This window comes from Columba livia, chromosome Z (genome assembly GCF_036013475.1).
Source record: "Columba livia isolate bColLiv1 breed racing homer chromosome Z, bColLiv1.pat.W.v2, whole genome shotgun sequence".
Classification (NCBI taxonomy): domain Eukaryota; kingdom Metazoa; phylum Chordata; class Aves; order Columbiformes; family Columbidae; genus Columba; species Columba livia.
Genome location: NC_088642.1, coordinates 33964767 through 33978857, shown reverse-complemented (window position 1 = coordinate 33978857; position 14091 = coordinate 33964767). Strand labels below are relative to the sequence as shown.

The following is a 14091-nucleotide window of genomic DNA, read 5'->3' as shown; positions in this document are numbered from 1 at the left end:
TCATGTATTTTCTTTTACATATTTTGTAACTCCGTCATTTTTGCCTCTACTGAACCACTATATGCTTGTTCCACAAGTGTTGTGTTGGACTAAGCATGGAGGAAGAGTAATTTGCCACGTCTGTTGCTTGATTTTGAAATTGTAGGCATCTATTTGATCTCTTCAAATACATATGCACTTCTGTCTTAAGTGTTCTACGTGGACAGAATATATGGACTATACTGTTCCATACTTCACTGATATGCTGTAAGTAGCTAAAGCTTTGCTTAATTCTTATTTCTTTTTTAGGCATATGCATCAGGATGTGATATTGTGGTACTGGGGACTGACTTTGAGAGATTGCAGATAATCCCTGGAGCAAAACATGGAAATATTCAAGTAGGATGTGTAGACTGTTCAATGCAACAGGGAAAGGTATGTAGAGCATTGTTCCTAATAATGTTCTAGCACTGTCATGTTAAGCATCTTTTCAAGTGTGTGGATACTTGCAAGTTAAGGCAAATACACAAAAGTGAATTGTAAAATGGCTAATTGCTTCATGTCTTAGTTTGAGGTAAGAAGCACAGTGAATGTGAAATAGTAACCATAGATGTGATATTGTAGAAGATAAGTTGGGCTGCACAGGAAGATACTAATACACACAGGGCTGCATAGAGGAGGCAGCAAGAATTTGACTAAAATCTAGATAAGTAAGGTGGAAGCAAAGGTAATTTATTCACTATGGCTTCACACTACTGGGCATGTCATCGACGTACTTTGACACATTAGTGGCTGGCAGCAGACAAATGCTTCCACAAAAACCACTTTTAGGAAATCAAGAAAAATGCCACTCCTTTCAAGCAATTCATAAATGCTTAAAATTACTCCTGGACGGCTTTTTATTGTCTTGAATTCTCAACTTTTCTGTTTCTAATGTAGGTAAATTGGATGAGAATTGTATTTTAGAGACTATTAGGTTTCAAGTCTTTTTTTACAGAGGTCTTTCTTAATTGTTCTGTCACAGTAAAAAAGAAATAACCAGGTAACCAGCCATTGGAATATCAAAGTGCAGTTAAACTATTCACCAATTCAGTAGGAATTTTGTCTTGGCACATGTTGGTTCATATAAGAGAATTTTTTTTTTTTTTTTTTTTTTTTTTTTTTTTTTTTTAATTTTTTGTTGCTTTCTGTGAACCTGTCCTAGTGAGGAGATAACTCAGCCTTCTGCACATCACTACTAGCCTTATGACTTGATGAGAGCTTTAGTTAGATTTTGGTGTTCATCTTGAGATGGGATCTCTGCATGGAAACCAGTTCATGTTTACAAGGGAAGTCCACGATGATGGTGATCCCCAGCCACTCTTATGTTTGTGTTCTTTAATGTTTGAGTCGTCAACTCTTGCAGTGATACTGAAGGAACATAAATGAAAATGAGCAAATGTTTACCTCTGTGTGTTTGGTACCTCATAGCCATAAAGACTGCATATGTTTTTTCATTAGCTGCTATTAACTTGTTTTTGAGTTCACTGGCCACATATTAACAGATGGTGAAGTATACATGCAGATTATATATCACAGTTAATCTTATAATTTTTTTCTGCAAATTTGCAAGGTAATCTTGACTGCACAATAATAGTTCTGTTTCCATTTAAATGAAAAACTCTCCTTAAATTGTAAATCAACATGTATGAATATATCAAACAATCAAGCTTACTAAGCTTTTGAGTGTTTTCATTTCTTTAGTAGACCTGTCTGGTCATTTTGATTCTGCAAGTTGATATTGTTTGCTATTAGCAATTACACTAGATCTGTTTGCAGAGTGCTGAAATACCAGGCAGTGAATGGCTAGGAATCTACTTATTGACCAGACTGATCAATACATTTCCATTTCACTGTTGCAGGGATGGAATTTCTTCTTACAGCTTCTTCATCAGTATTGACATACAGATTTCTCTTCAGTTTACCTGCAGATTCTCTGCTGTTTAAAATCTACAGGAACAAGCAGAGTGCAAATAATGGAGGTTATTTAAGTTGCAGTTTTGAACCCTTCTACAAAGCATCCTGTTATAATTTGTATATTACAAATTACGTAGCTTTTTAATATTTTACTTTACGGACACCTGCTATGAAACATTTTCTCCGTAATAACTGGCTTAACTCACTTTGAAAGATGTCCATCATCATCGCTTTGGATGACAGAATTGGCTTGTAAATTAGTTATTTTCTAGTTATGAAAGTAATGAATTGAAATCTTTCCTCATTCTTGCATCCTAAATCTAAATCTAGTTCTAGTTTCTTGGGAAATCAGTGCCTTGTGAAGCTACTTCGAAGTAGCAATGGTTTAGAAGTTCATATATGACCCACCTCACCCTTGGCTTTGAAAGGCGGAGGGAACATGGCACCATCTTTTCCAAGTTTTGGAAGAGTTTTGGAGGTAAACTTAAATCTCTATGTCCAAGAATGACGTGAGAGGAAAACATGGATAAGAATTTTTAATCATCCCAAGAAAGCATATATGTATATGTTTATTTTTACATGTGTTTATATGTATAAGTATATGAACTTTTAAAAAAATCTGCCATAGATTTACAAGGTCTAGTTTCACAAATAGGACAATTTAATCTTAGGCCACTGAATCCAGTGTATTGCCTCTGGTTGTAGGCAATTTGGTAGTCAACGATTTATTTGTAGGTGGGTACTGTTCTTGATCTTCTCCGACACAATGTAAGCTACAAGCCTCTTTCCACTTCCGTTAGTGAACACTAAATTTAGGGGCTTCTATGCAATATGCAGGCCTGGTAGGGAAAAATGTATCAATAAACTATTTGGATTATACTAAAACTTCATAAAATGAGAACCTGATGCTGTCAGTTAAATTCCTACTTTGGACAAAGTGGTGAGGGTGGATGAAGTTGTTGCCCCAAGGACTGATGCTTTTTTCTTGTATGATGGTGCAAGAATTATGGAGTCATAAAATGGTTTGGGGTGGAAGGGACCTTTAAAGATAGTCTAGTCCAGCCCTGCCCCCTATTGTGAGCAGGGTCATTTGTCACTAGATTGCATTGCTCAGCCCTGTCCAGCCTGACTTTGAGTATTTCCAACGATGAGGCATCCACAACATGCCTGGGAAATCTTTTCCAGTATCTCACCATCCTCATTGTACAATATGTCTTCATTACATCTGATCTAAATCTACTTTCTTTTAGTTTAAAACTGTTACACCTTTTGCTGTTGCTACAGGCCCTAGTAAAAAGTCTCCTTCTTTCTTATAAGCCCTCTTTAAGTGTCCCTGGAGCTTTCTGTTCTCCAGGCTGAACAATCCCAACTCTCTCAGCCTGCCCTCACAGGAGAGGTGTTCCAGCCCTCTGATCATTTTTGTGGCCTCCTCTGGAACCAGTCCCACAGGTCCATGTGTTTCTTGTGCTATGGACATCAGAGCTGAACCCAGTTCTCCAGGTCAGGGGCCTCACTGGAGCAAGGGAATCACTTCTCTAACTTGCTGACCATCCTTCTTTTTATGCAGTCCGGGGTACAGTTGGTTTTCTGGGCTGCAAGGTGTTCAGTTTTTTTGTCCACCAGTATCTCCAAGTCCTTCTCAGCAGGGCTGCTCTCAATCCATTCATTCCTCATGTCTACTGATACTGATTGTTGCCCTAACCCAGATGCAGGACCTTGTTCTTAGCCTTGCTGAACTTCATGAGGTTCACATGGGCTCATTCCCTAAGCTTATCAAGGTCCCTCTGGGTGGCATCCCTTCCCTTTAGCAAATGAACTGCATCACTCATCTTGGTGTCATCTACAAACTTGCTGAGGGTGCACTCACTACTGCTGTCTATCATTAGAAATTACTGTAACTCCTCTCTCTTACAACTCAATAAGACTTCTCTGCACATCTTATTTCAAATAACAGGGCTTGGGTCAACAATAGACATTTGGTTGATGTCTGGGTGATTATTGCAGTAGTTTGGGAAACCAGTCCATGCACAGCTTTTCTTTATTCTTTTTGGTGGCATGTTGCTCTCTGGGGACTAGAATTGCATGGCTGTGTTATTGTGGAAGCCTGCAGAAACTTTTAGGAGGTAGTAGTTGCTCTGAACACTATTTGTTTAGCATTTTTGCATGTGTTATGGTTTAAGGCAAGGCAGCAATAAGCTGTGGCAGACACTCCCTGTTACCCCCTCAGTTCCTCCCACCACTTTCCTTTAGATTGGAAAGATGATAGGAAAGATAAGGAGGAAGGAAGAGAGACTTAGACTTCAAGTTGGAAGGTTTTAAAGGGTTTACTAATGCTACTAATAAATAGAGAATATATACAAAATACACAAAACCAGTCTGGAGTGCTGGATGTGGAGCTGGCGCCACTCAGCAGCAGAGCTGGGTGTGCGGAGCTGGCGGCTCCAGCAGCTGCAGCTCAGGCCCCGGAAGTCACGGGCGGGACTGCACAGCAAACCGGAAACTGGATTTCAGGGATGCGGGGCCTGAGGCCTGTAGGTCACAGGCAGACAGGCACGGTCCTCTCTAAATGCCGGCCATGGTCAAAGAGAGCATGACCCTCATGATCACCCTCTTATATAGGGGGTATGATGATTATGGGATGGAATACTTAATTGGTCAATTTAAGTCACCTGTCCCATCCACACCTCTTCAAACACGCTGCTCTCAAGACGTACCGTGGGAAAACTTATCAGTCTTTCTTGGCTACCATAGTAATAAATCTAAACATGAGCTTCTTCAGCATTCCGTTGGTCTCTTATCAGCACCGAGTACAGCATCTGAGGAAAAATATGCAGGCTAAAACTCAGAAAATTACAGCCACCTAGAAGAACTTAGCTGAAAGAAAAATCACTGAAAGAGATCTGGTCTTGTTTTTAACAAAACCAGGACAGCATGCTAATGTTAGTTTATCTTAAAAACACACTAACCAATAAAATATTGAAGAACTCTCCACACTTGGAGAAAAGGAAAAAGGAAAATCTACTCAATATAAGTTTTTAAAAACTCGCTGTTGGGGTGTGGAATGGAATTGTGAGGTAGTTAAAGAGACTTAGGGCAATTTTTGATCTGAGATGTAAGGAAGAGGTTTTTTCAGGCATTTTGCAACTGTGACAAAATTATTTTTGTCATTTTTGGGTCAGGCTCATGTTTAGGTTTTCAGTGTGATAGAAATTTATTTATCTGTTCTTTTAAATACAGTCTGTTTCTATTGAAGCTACAGATCTGTGGATTTTTAGAATCTTTGCAGATCTGTACATTTGTACAGGTCAAGTATATTTGTAATTAATGAATCTTACAATAATATTAACAGCTTAGGTATGACAGTTCAGTGACTTTTTTCTTAAAGTTGTTGTGGCTGATACTAAAATCAAAATGTATTTTATAAAGTAACTTTTTCTTTAATGTTTTAAAGGAAAATTGTGAATACTTTCTCTGCCAGAATTTCACAGAAATAGGAAGTTGACTGTTACAGCCTATCAGAGCTGTAGATGTGTTCCTTTTAACATCAAGCATCACTTCAGAATGCAGGATGGCCATTATGCATGACCTATGCAAACTCCTTCATTCTGTAAATCTGTATTTCAGTGAAGTTTTAGGTAACACTGCTTTGTGATGGCTCTCTCAGGCTGTCTGCCTGAGGTCTTTAACATAGATTTGGCTTGTTTTGGCTCTTAGCAAGTTTTTCAAGCTTCTTTTTATATAGATATCTTGAGATAAAATTACTGTAATTTTGTCTTAATGCAAGGTTGGGGCGGCTGATATCACCAATGAAATAAGTCTTTCAAATGCTGATTAAAGCAGACAGTTTTTTGGAGTATTTTGTGTTAGTATTTAGTAGTTCTTCTGTTTTTCAGTTCTCTGCACTGGGTGTTTAACTTGCATAGCTTGAGTTGTCTGAATTAACTGTTAGTAGTGTAGCGTGTTCTCAGGCTAAGAAGTCCACAAAAGTACCCTGAACTCATGTTGGTTCCATTTCTGAGAATGTGAACTCGGCAGACTTCTTTGAGTGTTCACTTAATTTGATGTGGAAGGAATATTGATAATAGATCTGACTTTTTTTTTTTTTTAAATATGCTCCTGTCCACCTGTACTCTCAATAGATCTTCAGGACTAATGTGTAAATGAAGAATGGTGCTTTTGGTATTGTGAGCACTTGCTTCGTGATTTTTGCTAGATACTATTTTTTCTGTTATCAAAGGAAATATGGGTGTGAGCTTCAAATTCATCTACAAGGACGGTTAAATTTAGAAGCAACAATTTACATTTCATTCTTGTTTGTTCTACAGCTTGTTTTTTCTGTGTGTGCTTATGTACATATAAATTGTTTTAGATTGCAGCTTCTTATGGAAATGTGATTTGTATCTTCGAGCCAGTTAGCCTCTTGAAGCACAACAGCAGTCATCATAATGTAAGTAATTTGTCACTCCTTAATTTACTCAGTTATAAAACCTGACTCGTTTTTCTCGCTTACTTTGAAATAAGACAAAGAAATTTTCAGCTTTAATGCTGGGATAAAATTGAGGTGTAAGATGGTCCTTTGGAAGTGAAAGTGGTAGATGGAAGACAGAGACATGTTATATGAAATAGTTCTAAAAGAAACAGGTTTTGCTGTAGTACTTCATATTACTGATTTACCTAACCCTGCGATTCATAACTGAAACATTCCAGAACCATAAAAGATGTGCATGCCCCATTTTCCAAAGGGTAGAACCATGACAAAAGGAATTCCTTTTTGAACCATCCTGTGTAGCCGTTACGTTCTGGTGTGGTTTACAATCCTTTTTTTAACTTTGGTTTATGAAGTTGCGTGCTCTTGGTCAAATCTGTAGTAGTTTCAGAAAGTGTATGGCTTTCTTAGTTAAATTTGGCTGAATGCTTATATTTCAATATTATAATGGTGAATAAGAATAATATCTGTTCTTTTGATATCATGGCTTAGTTTCAGTGGCAGTGGTTTAGTGAATTGGTGGCCAGAATCTTAGTATCTGTCTAGTAATAAAATATAGAGCAAGTTATTCAACTATGCTTCTTAAGTGAAGTGGATTACTTTTATAATTAGAGTCTAAATGAAGTCAGTTTGAGAGCTTTGGCGATTGCTCAAGGAGCTTCTGTCTCCCTCTTGAGAGCTCTGGTCTCTCCATTTCTATTAATTAATTTAGATGGCCATATAGTGGACTCCTTTACACTAACCAACTCAGTCATTTAGCACTTGGTCATTCATTAAATAGCTGCTATATTGTGTGTGTATATACGTGTGTGTGTGTGTGTATCTATCTATCTAAAATATTTTATACCACTGGAAGGCAGTTGAAAAATATTATGGTAAAATGTGACTTCTAATGCTCATATGAATTTGTTAGAAGTACTGTTTTGTTTTTTTTATCGTTGGAGCCATTGAATTCATCCTGAAAGTTTTTCTATACTAATAATCACTACGCTTACCTTGAGACTTTGAATTCAGTGTAGTAACTGTAAGCAATAGAGGAAGCATTCTCCACCCATGATTGGCTTTCATATATTTATAATTGAAGAAACAGTTACTTCATTCTTACAGTTAACCTCTAGGCAATTATTTCCAGCAAAATTAAGTTGTTGTAGGATCGTCTCTGTCTTCCGTTTACTAAAATGTGCAGTTTTAGAAATACTTCGTTTAGATCCTCGTCTGCAGGTACTTTACTGTTTTCTACCAAACTGCTGAAAGATTGTTGTTACATTTTAACTTTCACATGTATTGATTTGATATATTTTTGAGTTGGGGATGATACTTTAAAAATGTTTGTCTTTGTGAATTAAGAAAATAGTGTTGACTCTCTGTATTATTTGAGTAATGATTTCAGTTTCTTTTATAACTTAAAGCATCAAAGGTTTGCAACCTATTATGAAAACAGACCAGATAAATATTTTGTGAATTTAATCCTCAGCTTGTTCCAGTGAATGAAGTGGTGATCCAAAATCTAAAGATAGTTGACTGTCCGGTTGTACATTTAAAAATGACAGAAGTATCATGTATGTTATCTTGACCTTATTGAAATCCTCTAATTCAACAATACTACTAATATAAAATACTAGATGCATATAGTGTTTCTTTTTTCATACATATTTTTCAAAAATAAAATCAGACTTCCCTTTAAAAAATGTTAGATTGCAATGATGATTTTATGTACTGAATATTTTTCAAGCTCTATTTTTAAAATAGAGAGTTAGAAACTTCTGCTTGCATGATCAGATTAATAGAAAGCTATTTTTTTTTTAAATCAGAATGTATCTGTTTTTATTAGGTAAGTAGTCATTTATTTTTAAAAACATCCTTCGTAGAAGTTGGAGAGTGCAGTGGAGGTGGACTATTTCTGTTACAAAAGGGGAAGGGAGGAGAAGGAAACATTTTCATGCTAATGTTTGTGAACACTTAAAATTTCAGACATTACATTATCAGTGGCAAAAGAATGCGCAAATCTTACTGGAAGCCATAGCACATAATCTAACATGGGATCCCACAGGTAAGAAGAAACAACTAATTGTTTGGTACTGCAACTAATTTTTTTATTTGAATTGTGCCATTCTTTGAGGGCAAGAGTAGGGAACACCCAAGGGGAGTAAAATCTAACTTTGTCTCTTGTTATAGCAGAGCCAAAGTATTAGGTGCATCTGTACGGTCTTACTTGATTATCCTAATCTCAGTAGTATCTAATGTTTAAAAACACAACTTAAATTGTAGGTATTTGTTGTGAAAAAGGAATGTCTACAGTAGCTCTAGGTGTTTCTTTTAGATAATAACTACTTTGATTAATTTTCACTATTTGGACTGTAGATACTCAAATCAAACTGTCTTATAATCCCTGAGATATCTTCTTGCAAGATTGGCCCAGTCTATATCCATAAAGGGGAATGCATAAAAGGCACACTGCTATTATGGTAACTTTGCTGTAGAGAAGGTGTTAAGATGATATCTGGCTAACTTTGTTCTGCAGTTTTGGCCTTGCAAAATGTTTTCTTTCTCTGTGTTTATGGAAGTCCATATTTTGCTAGTTGTTCTGTAGTTATATTGTTAAAAGTATTTGTTTTAGGCACTCGTCTTTTGACTGGTTCCAGTTGTCTTCAGCTTTGGTCCAATGTTCCTTTGGAAAACCCTTCTGACAGTGATAATACTGAAAGAACAGATGTTGGACTTGGAGAGTGGAGGTGTATCTGGCAGTGCAAGTAAGAAACTAATTTAAAGACAAGTAATTCCTTTTCCTTGCTGATTCTTACCTTTCAGATTATATACTTAGTGTATTTCAATGCCAGTTTATTCTATACTGTTATTTGATAAACATTATTGATAATAAATTTGAATAATATTCCCTTTGAATACGTGACATTTCTTTCTTTGTATAAGATCAATTGTAACGTGTTTTGGGGTAGTTTATGTTCTTAGGCCGTTCTTCAATTATACTGAACACTGGTGAAATACTGAGGGAAGCCTGCTCTAGAGTCTGTTCCAGCAGACTTTGTTCCTTGTGCAAGAAGTAAGATGAAAGCTGCATATTTGAAAAGCATTGTGCTTGTAGCACTGCTAAAATAAACTTCCTTTTCTGTTCAATGTATCACGCCTCTCTTTCCTCCTTGCACATTGCCCCCCTTTTATATCTTTTTCCATGCTTATTCTGTATATTTGGAACAGTCATGCAAAGATAGGTGCATTCTGGTTTACTGCTTCTCTGAATTCTCTTCTTGTATTCATGTTGATTAACCATTTTAATCTTTGTGTCTGTGTATTGGTACGTTCAGAAGAGCTTCAGTTTAGTACTTTAGTTCATAAGACAATTTAAATCACTGTCTGTCCTGCCACAAGATTTTACTAATGTATCAGGTGCACTGTTCGCTTGGGTCCAGCATACCATGTGGCACTCTCTTTGAAGAAGTGTCGGGCTGGAGGAACCCACCTGAAATTATTCTTTGAGGCATTAAATGTTAGTTGGGTAGTTCACTGGATATACCTGAAAAAAATCCTTTTCTAATTCTTCAGTTGTTCCTTTTTCTGTGTACTCTCTAACTTTTATCAACGATGTCTTCAAAATCCCAACATCATCCAAAGGACAACTGAAAAAATTTCCTTTGAATATGATGGACTTCTAAATAAAAGAAGTTGAAGACTTACTCCATTTATTGAGACACCTGCAAGACCTTCTCAGCCTACTGAGAGGTGGAGCTAGCCTATAGATAGAATGCCATGGGCATGGTTTCAGAGTCTGGAGTTGTGGTATCTGTAGTCGAGATCATACTGCTTTTCCTCTCTCCCTTCGATAACATGTTCTACATTTGTATTCTAAATGTTAAAGAAGGCTTCATAGCTCTCCAGCTGTTTCCCTCTTTTAAACTCTTTCATGGAGGAGATCTGAGTGTTAGGTATTTTGAACTAGTACACCCTAAAAAGGGTCCACAGAGCTTGCTGTGTCAGTTCACCTTGTATGCTTGTATGTCTTCTGGCATTTGTACTTCAGTTAGATTTAGAATAGGCTTTCCTTAAGGAGAAGTTTGAAAGAGATGCATTTTGCAGTACTGTCCTTTGACAGAATAATTGATAATGTCCAAACAAAGCATTCCAAAATGTTTTTATATCAGCTCTGCTAGGAGAATGTTGCTGAAACTTCAGTGAAAATTGACTTCCTTTGATGCACGGCTTTTGTAATTTACTTACTGCTGTTACTGCGTACACTAAATGCATCATGCTTTTGTTTGCCTCATGGCTAACTTAATACTTCTTGAAAGTGAGGTGTTGCAACTTGTTATATGTGTCTAATAAATTCAGGATGAAAATGTACACTGTATTTGTGCTGCACAATTAAATTCTTCTATGTTCTTGTTGCTATTAATAGGGCTATCGCTTAGGCAATAGCTCAGCGCTTCAAAACCTGTGGAAGAAGCGCATTTATTAGTACTTCCCATGAAAGTAAAACGCAGCAGAAATTAACCACATACTTAGGTTTAGATTATTTTGCTGCGGCATCTTATAACTGATGTGAATGTTAATGTAGAAACTACTTTAACTTGCTTCCTAACTCCATTTTTCTTTTTGTGCCTTTTTGTTTTATTGAGTTACAGCTGTAGGAAGTATGAGAAATTGAGATGTTACTCGGATAAGTTGGAAGACTGCAGAATTCAGTCTGAAATACAAATGATTGTGAGGTGGAAGTAGAGCATATCTGCATAGTTTAATCTGTTAGCAGCCGTTCTCCTCTTATATTTTGGAATACTGGATATTGTAGCATCTTCAGCTGCAGCTTTTTGGTTTTCTGTTTTTTCTGTGTGAACACAAGTATGTGTTACACACACTCCTAGTTCTTTCGGACTTTGCTAAACCCTGAATTGTTTCACACCATACAATGAGCACTTCCATGGAGGAGTTAAATCACTTTATGAGTACAAGGGGAAGAAACTGTTCATAGTTCTGAAAAAGTTCTTAAAAACTTATTTCCTGGTTTTGTCTTTATTTCATAGAACTGCTTCTCAGGTTTGTTTAATGAAATTCTCGCCAGATGGGGAGTTTTTTGCTACTGCTGGAAAGGTAAGTATTTTTTTTCTAATTGTTTTTTACTAATTCAGATAAGCTATTAAAGCAAACAAATGAAACAAAACCACAGTTTTGTTTGTTTGTTTTAAAGGCTTTATAATGGATTTTTAAAATATATATATTTTTTGCATAATATTTCTAGTAATCTCCTATGCATCTTTAAATTTTGGTAAATAAGAATTTGCGAGAAAGGTGGTTTGGGGGGAACCCAATAAATATTCTCTATCCTATTTGGTAAACATATCTGTATGCCTATTTATGAACATAGAAGAGAATTCACGTTCCGTAGGTATATTCTCACATAGTTCATGTCAGTGATTGTGGCTAATCTTACAGATTATTTCTGTATGCTCAGCATTTAGTTGTTTGTTACAAAAGCAATAAAACCCTTTAGTAAAATAAGTTAAAAAGTTAAAGCAAAATGTCACTGTCATATCTTTGCACTTCCCAAAATAATAAGACTCATCTTTTGTTTGTACTACAAAACTTCTTTTTAAGGTTTCTTAAGAGAATAGTATCCTAATGAGTCAAAGGAGAAGAAAATGAAAAAGTGTGACAAGCCCATATAAGAATGTATAGTACTTGTTAAGAGATACGAAACAAGTAGTTTTTTTCTGTAAATAATACTGTTGTCTTTATTAGAGAGTAGAGTCACATTGACATTGGTCCAAAAGTTCTGGTAAGAATGTACATACCCATCTTGTTAGAATTTATGGATTGTGGGGGAAAAAATAAAGTTTTCAGGTTACTGTTTTTAAAAAAGAAACAGAAAACAGATGCATGTAGGCATCAAGTCTGTGCTACTGACTAAAGAAACTAGCAGACACTGCAGAATTATTAAAATGCAAAATAAATGCTAGTATGTAGGGTTAATTAGGACAGTTACTGAGATTATTGAAAACCTAGTTTAAATATCACAGAATCCAGAGCAGAATTAACCTGACAGAATTAACCTTTCAGACTTAAGAATGAAAGATGGTTCTGCAGTTTGGTCTAGTCCATCTCATGAGTGTGAATGAAAAATTAGTATGTACATATAAAGATTGCTTAGAACAGTGTTAGATGTATTAGTAGTATGTGGAACTTTGCTGTTGTTGTTTGGATCATGATGTCCCTTAATACATGCTTAAAGCACAAAGATTTGAGAGTTGTTCAGTCTGCAAATAAGTCTTGCTTTTAAAAGTTAGATGGCATGCATATTTCTGCAATTCAGTTATATACATCAAAAACAGATGAGTAATACACATTTGGCGTAGTTGTTTTGGTTTTCCTCTGAAGTGTGCAATTTTAGATCATTATGCTTGCTTAGAAGATTAAGTTAGGCATTTGCTATCTTTAAGGAAGAGAAAAAGATGTAACCAATCTGTAAAATAATCTGAATTTCTAGTTAAACTTTATTCTAGTTGGCTATCATTTCCAACATGTGAAGCAAACTACTAGACTTTCTTGATTAAAAAAAAAAAAAAAATTATACTCCTTATAGTAGCAAAGCAACAAGTTTTCATGCTCCACTCCTGTTTTGCTTATGTGGCATGTCATATTGCTTGCTGTATGTCCTGTGATGTCTTTAGCCCATTTACGGTCTGAAAGAAGAGTTGTTCCAGTGATACTTAAGATAACTATTACTTACCAAATTGGTTGAGTTGTACAGGTTTCATATTAAAAACAAGTGGTTTGTCATTGTTGTCAACATGAACTATAGATGTATTTCACTGATTTTTAATGGGTAGGAGTTAATATTTATTTTAAAAGTCACGTTTTAATGGATTCTAGTGTTATAGTGTGACTGAATTTTGAAAAAATAAATTAATCTGAAAATAGCTCCTGTGGGGTAATATGCTTGCAGAGTTTTTCACTGGAATGTCTTTTGTCCTGTTGCATTAATTTACATTATAAACTCATGCAAAGCACAATTACTAAATAAGTAGGAAAAATTACTAAGTAGGAAAACTAATAATGTATTTTTTACCATAAATTACTAAGTTAATTACTTGCCTTTAGAATATTTAAAATGCATCTTTGTTTCTGTGTCTTCTTTCTTTGTTTACTTTTTTTATGAGGGAAGATGCTGGTCAGCAAAACAACCTCTCCCCAGTAGGGTCATGTTAAGCATACTCAGGTTAATACAATATTTCGGTACCATTCATATTTAAGAATTGATCAACAGCTTGTGAATCTAGATCCAGATTAATTTATCTGACCCTTAAAGTCATGAGGACAAGGACACTAGGAACATGTTTTTTTCAGTTTGTATGTCTGTATCTAAGGAAAACAGAATGTGCAGTACTGAGCTTGATTTTTTGAGGTATCATCTTTGACCTTTGTTTGTATTCCTAACATTTAAATCTCTGTGTGTAGGTTTTGGGGGATTTCTGTCAAAGTACAATAAGTTGTATTAACACTTGAAGTTGTAGTACAGTAAGTACAGTAAGTACAATAAGTTGTAGTAACACTCAGGCTGGTACTGCTTGTGCCTTCGTGGTTAGAAACTGGCAGCTAATTAGGAGAGGTCAAATTACATCCAAGTTAATGGCAGGAGAGTTTAAAATGAAACCCTGCTACCATGT

At 35.8% G+C, this 14091-nt stretch overlaps 1 protein-coding gene across 11 annotated transcripts in view; it reads left to right on the top strand.

Moving 5' to 3' along the window:
- DMXL1 (Dmx like 1) overlaps nt 1–14091 on the top strand; it is a 79923-nt gene that overhangs the window by 9044 nt on the left and 56788 nt on the right. For 6 of the 11 annotated variants that reach the window (XR_010468825.1, XM_065045336.1, XM_065045339.1 and 3 more), the window contains exons 2-6: nt 289–414; nt 6305–6382; nt 8393–8471; nt 9027–9171; nt 11452–11518. Coding sequence is in view for 10 of the 11 variants with exons in the window: in XM_065045336.1 (XP_064901408.1) it covers nt 289–414; nt 6305–6382; nt 8393–8471; nt 9027–9171; nt 11452–11518 (495 nt within the window). In the remaining variant the exon portion in view is untranslated. The remainder of the gene's footprint in view (nt 1–288; nt 415–6304; nt 6383–8392; nt 8472–9026; nt 9172–11451; nt 11519–14091) is intronic. The other 5 variants (XM_065045337.1, XM_065045335.1, XM_065045340.1 and 2 more) reach the window with 1 other exon arrangement.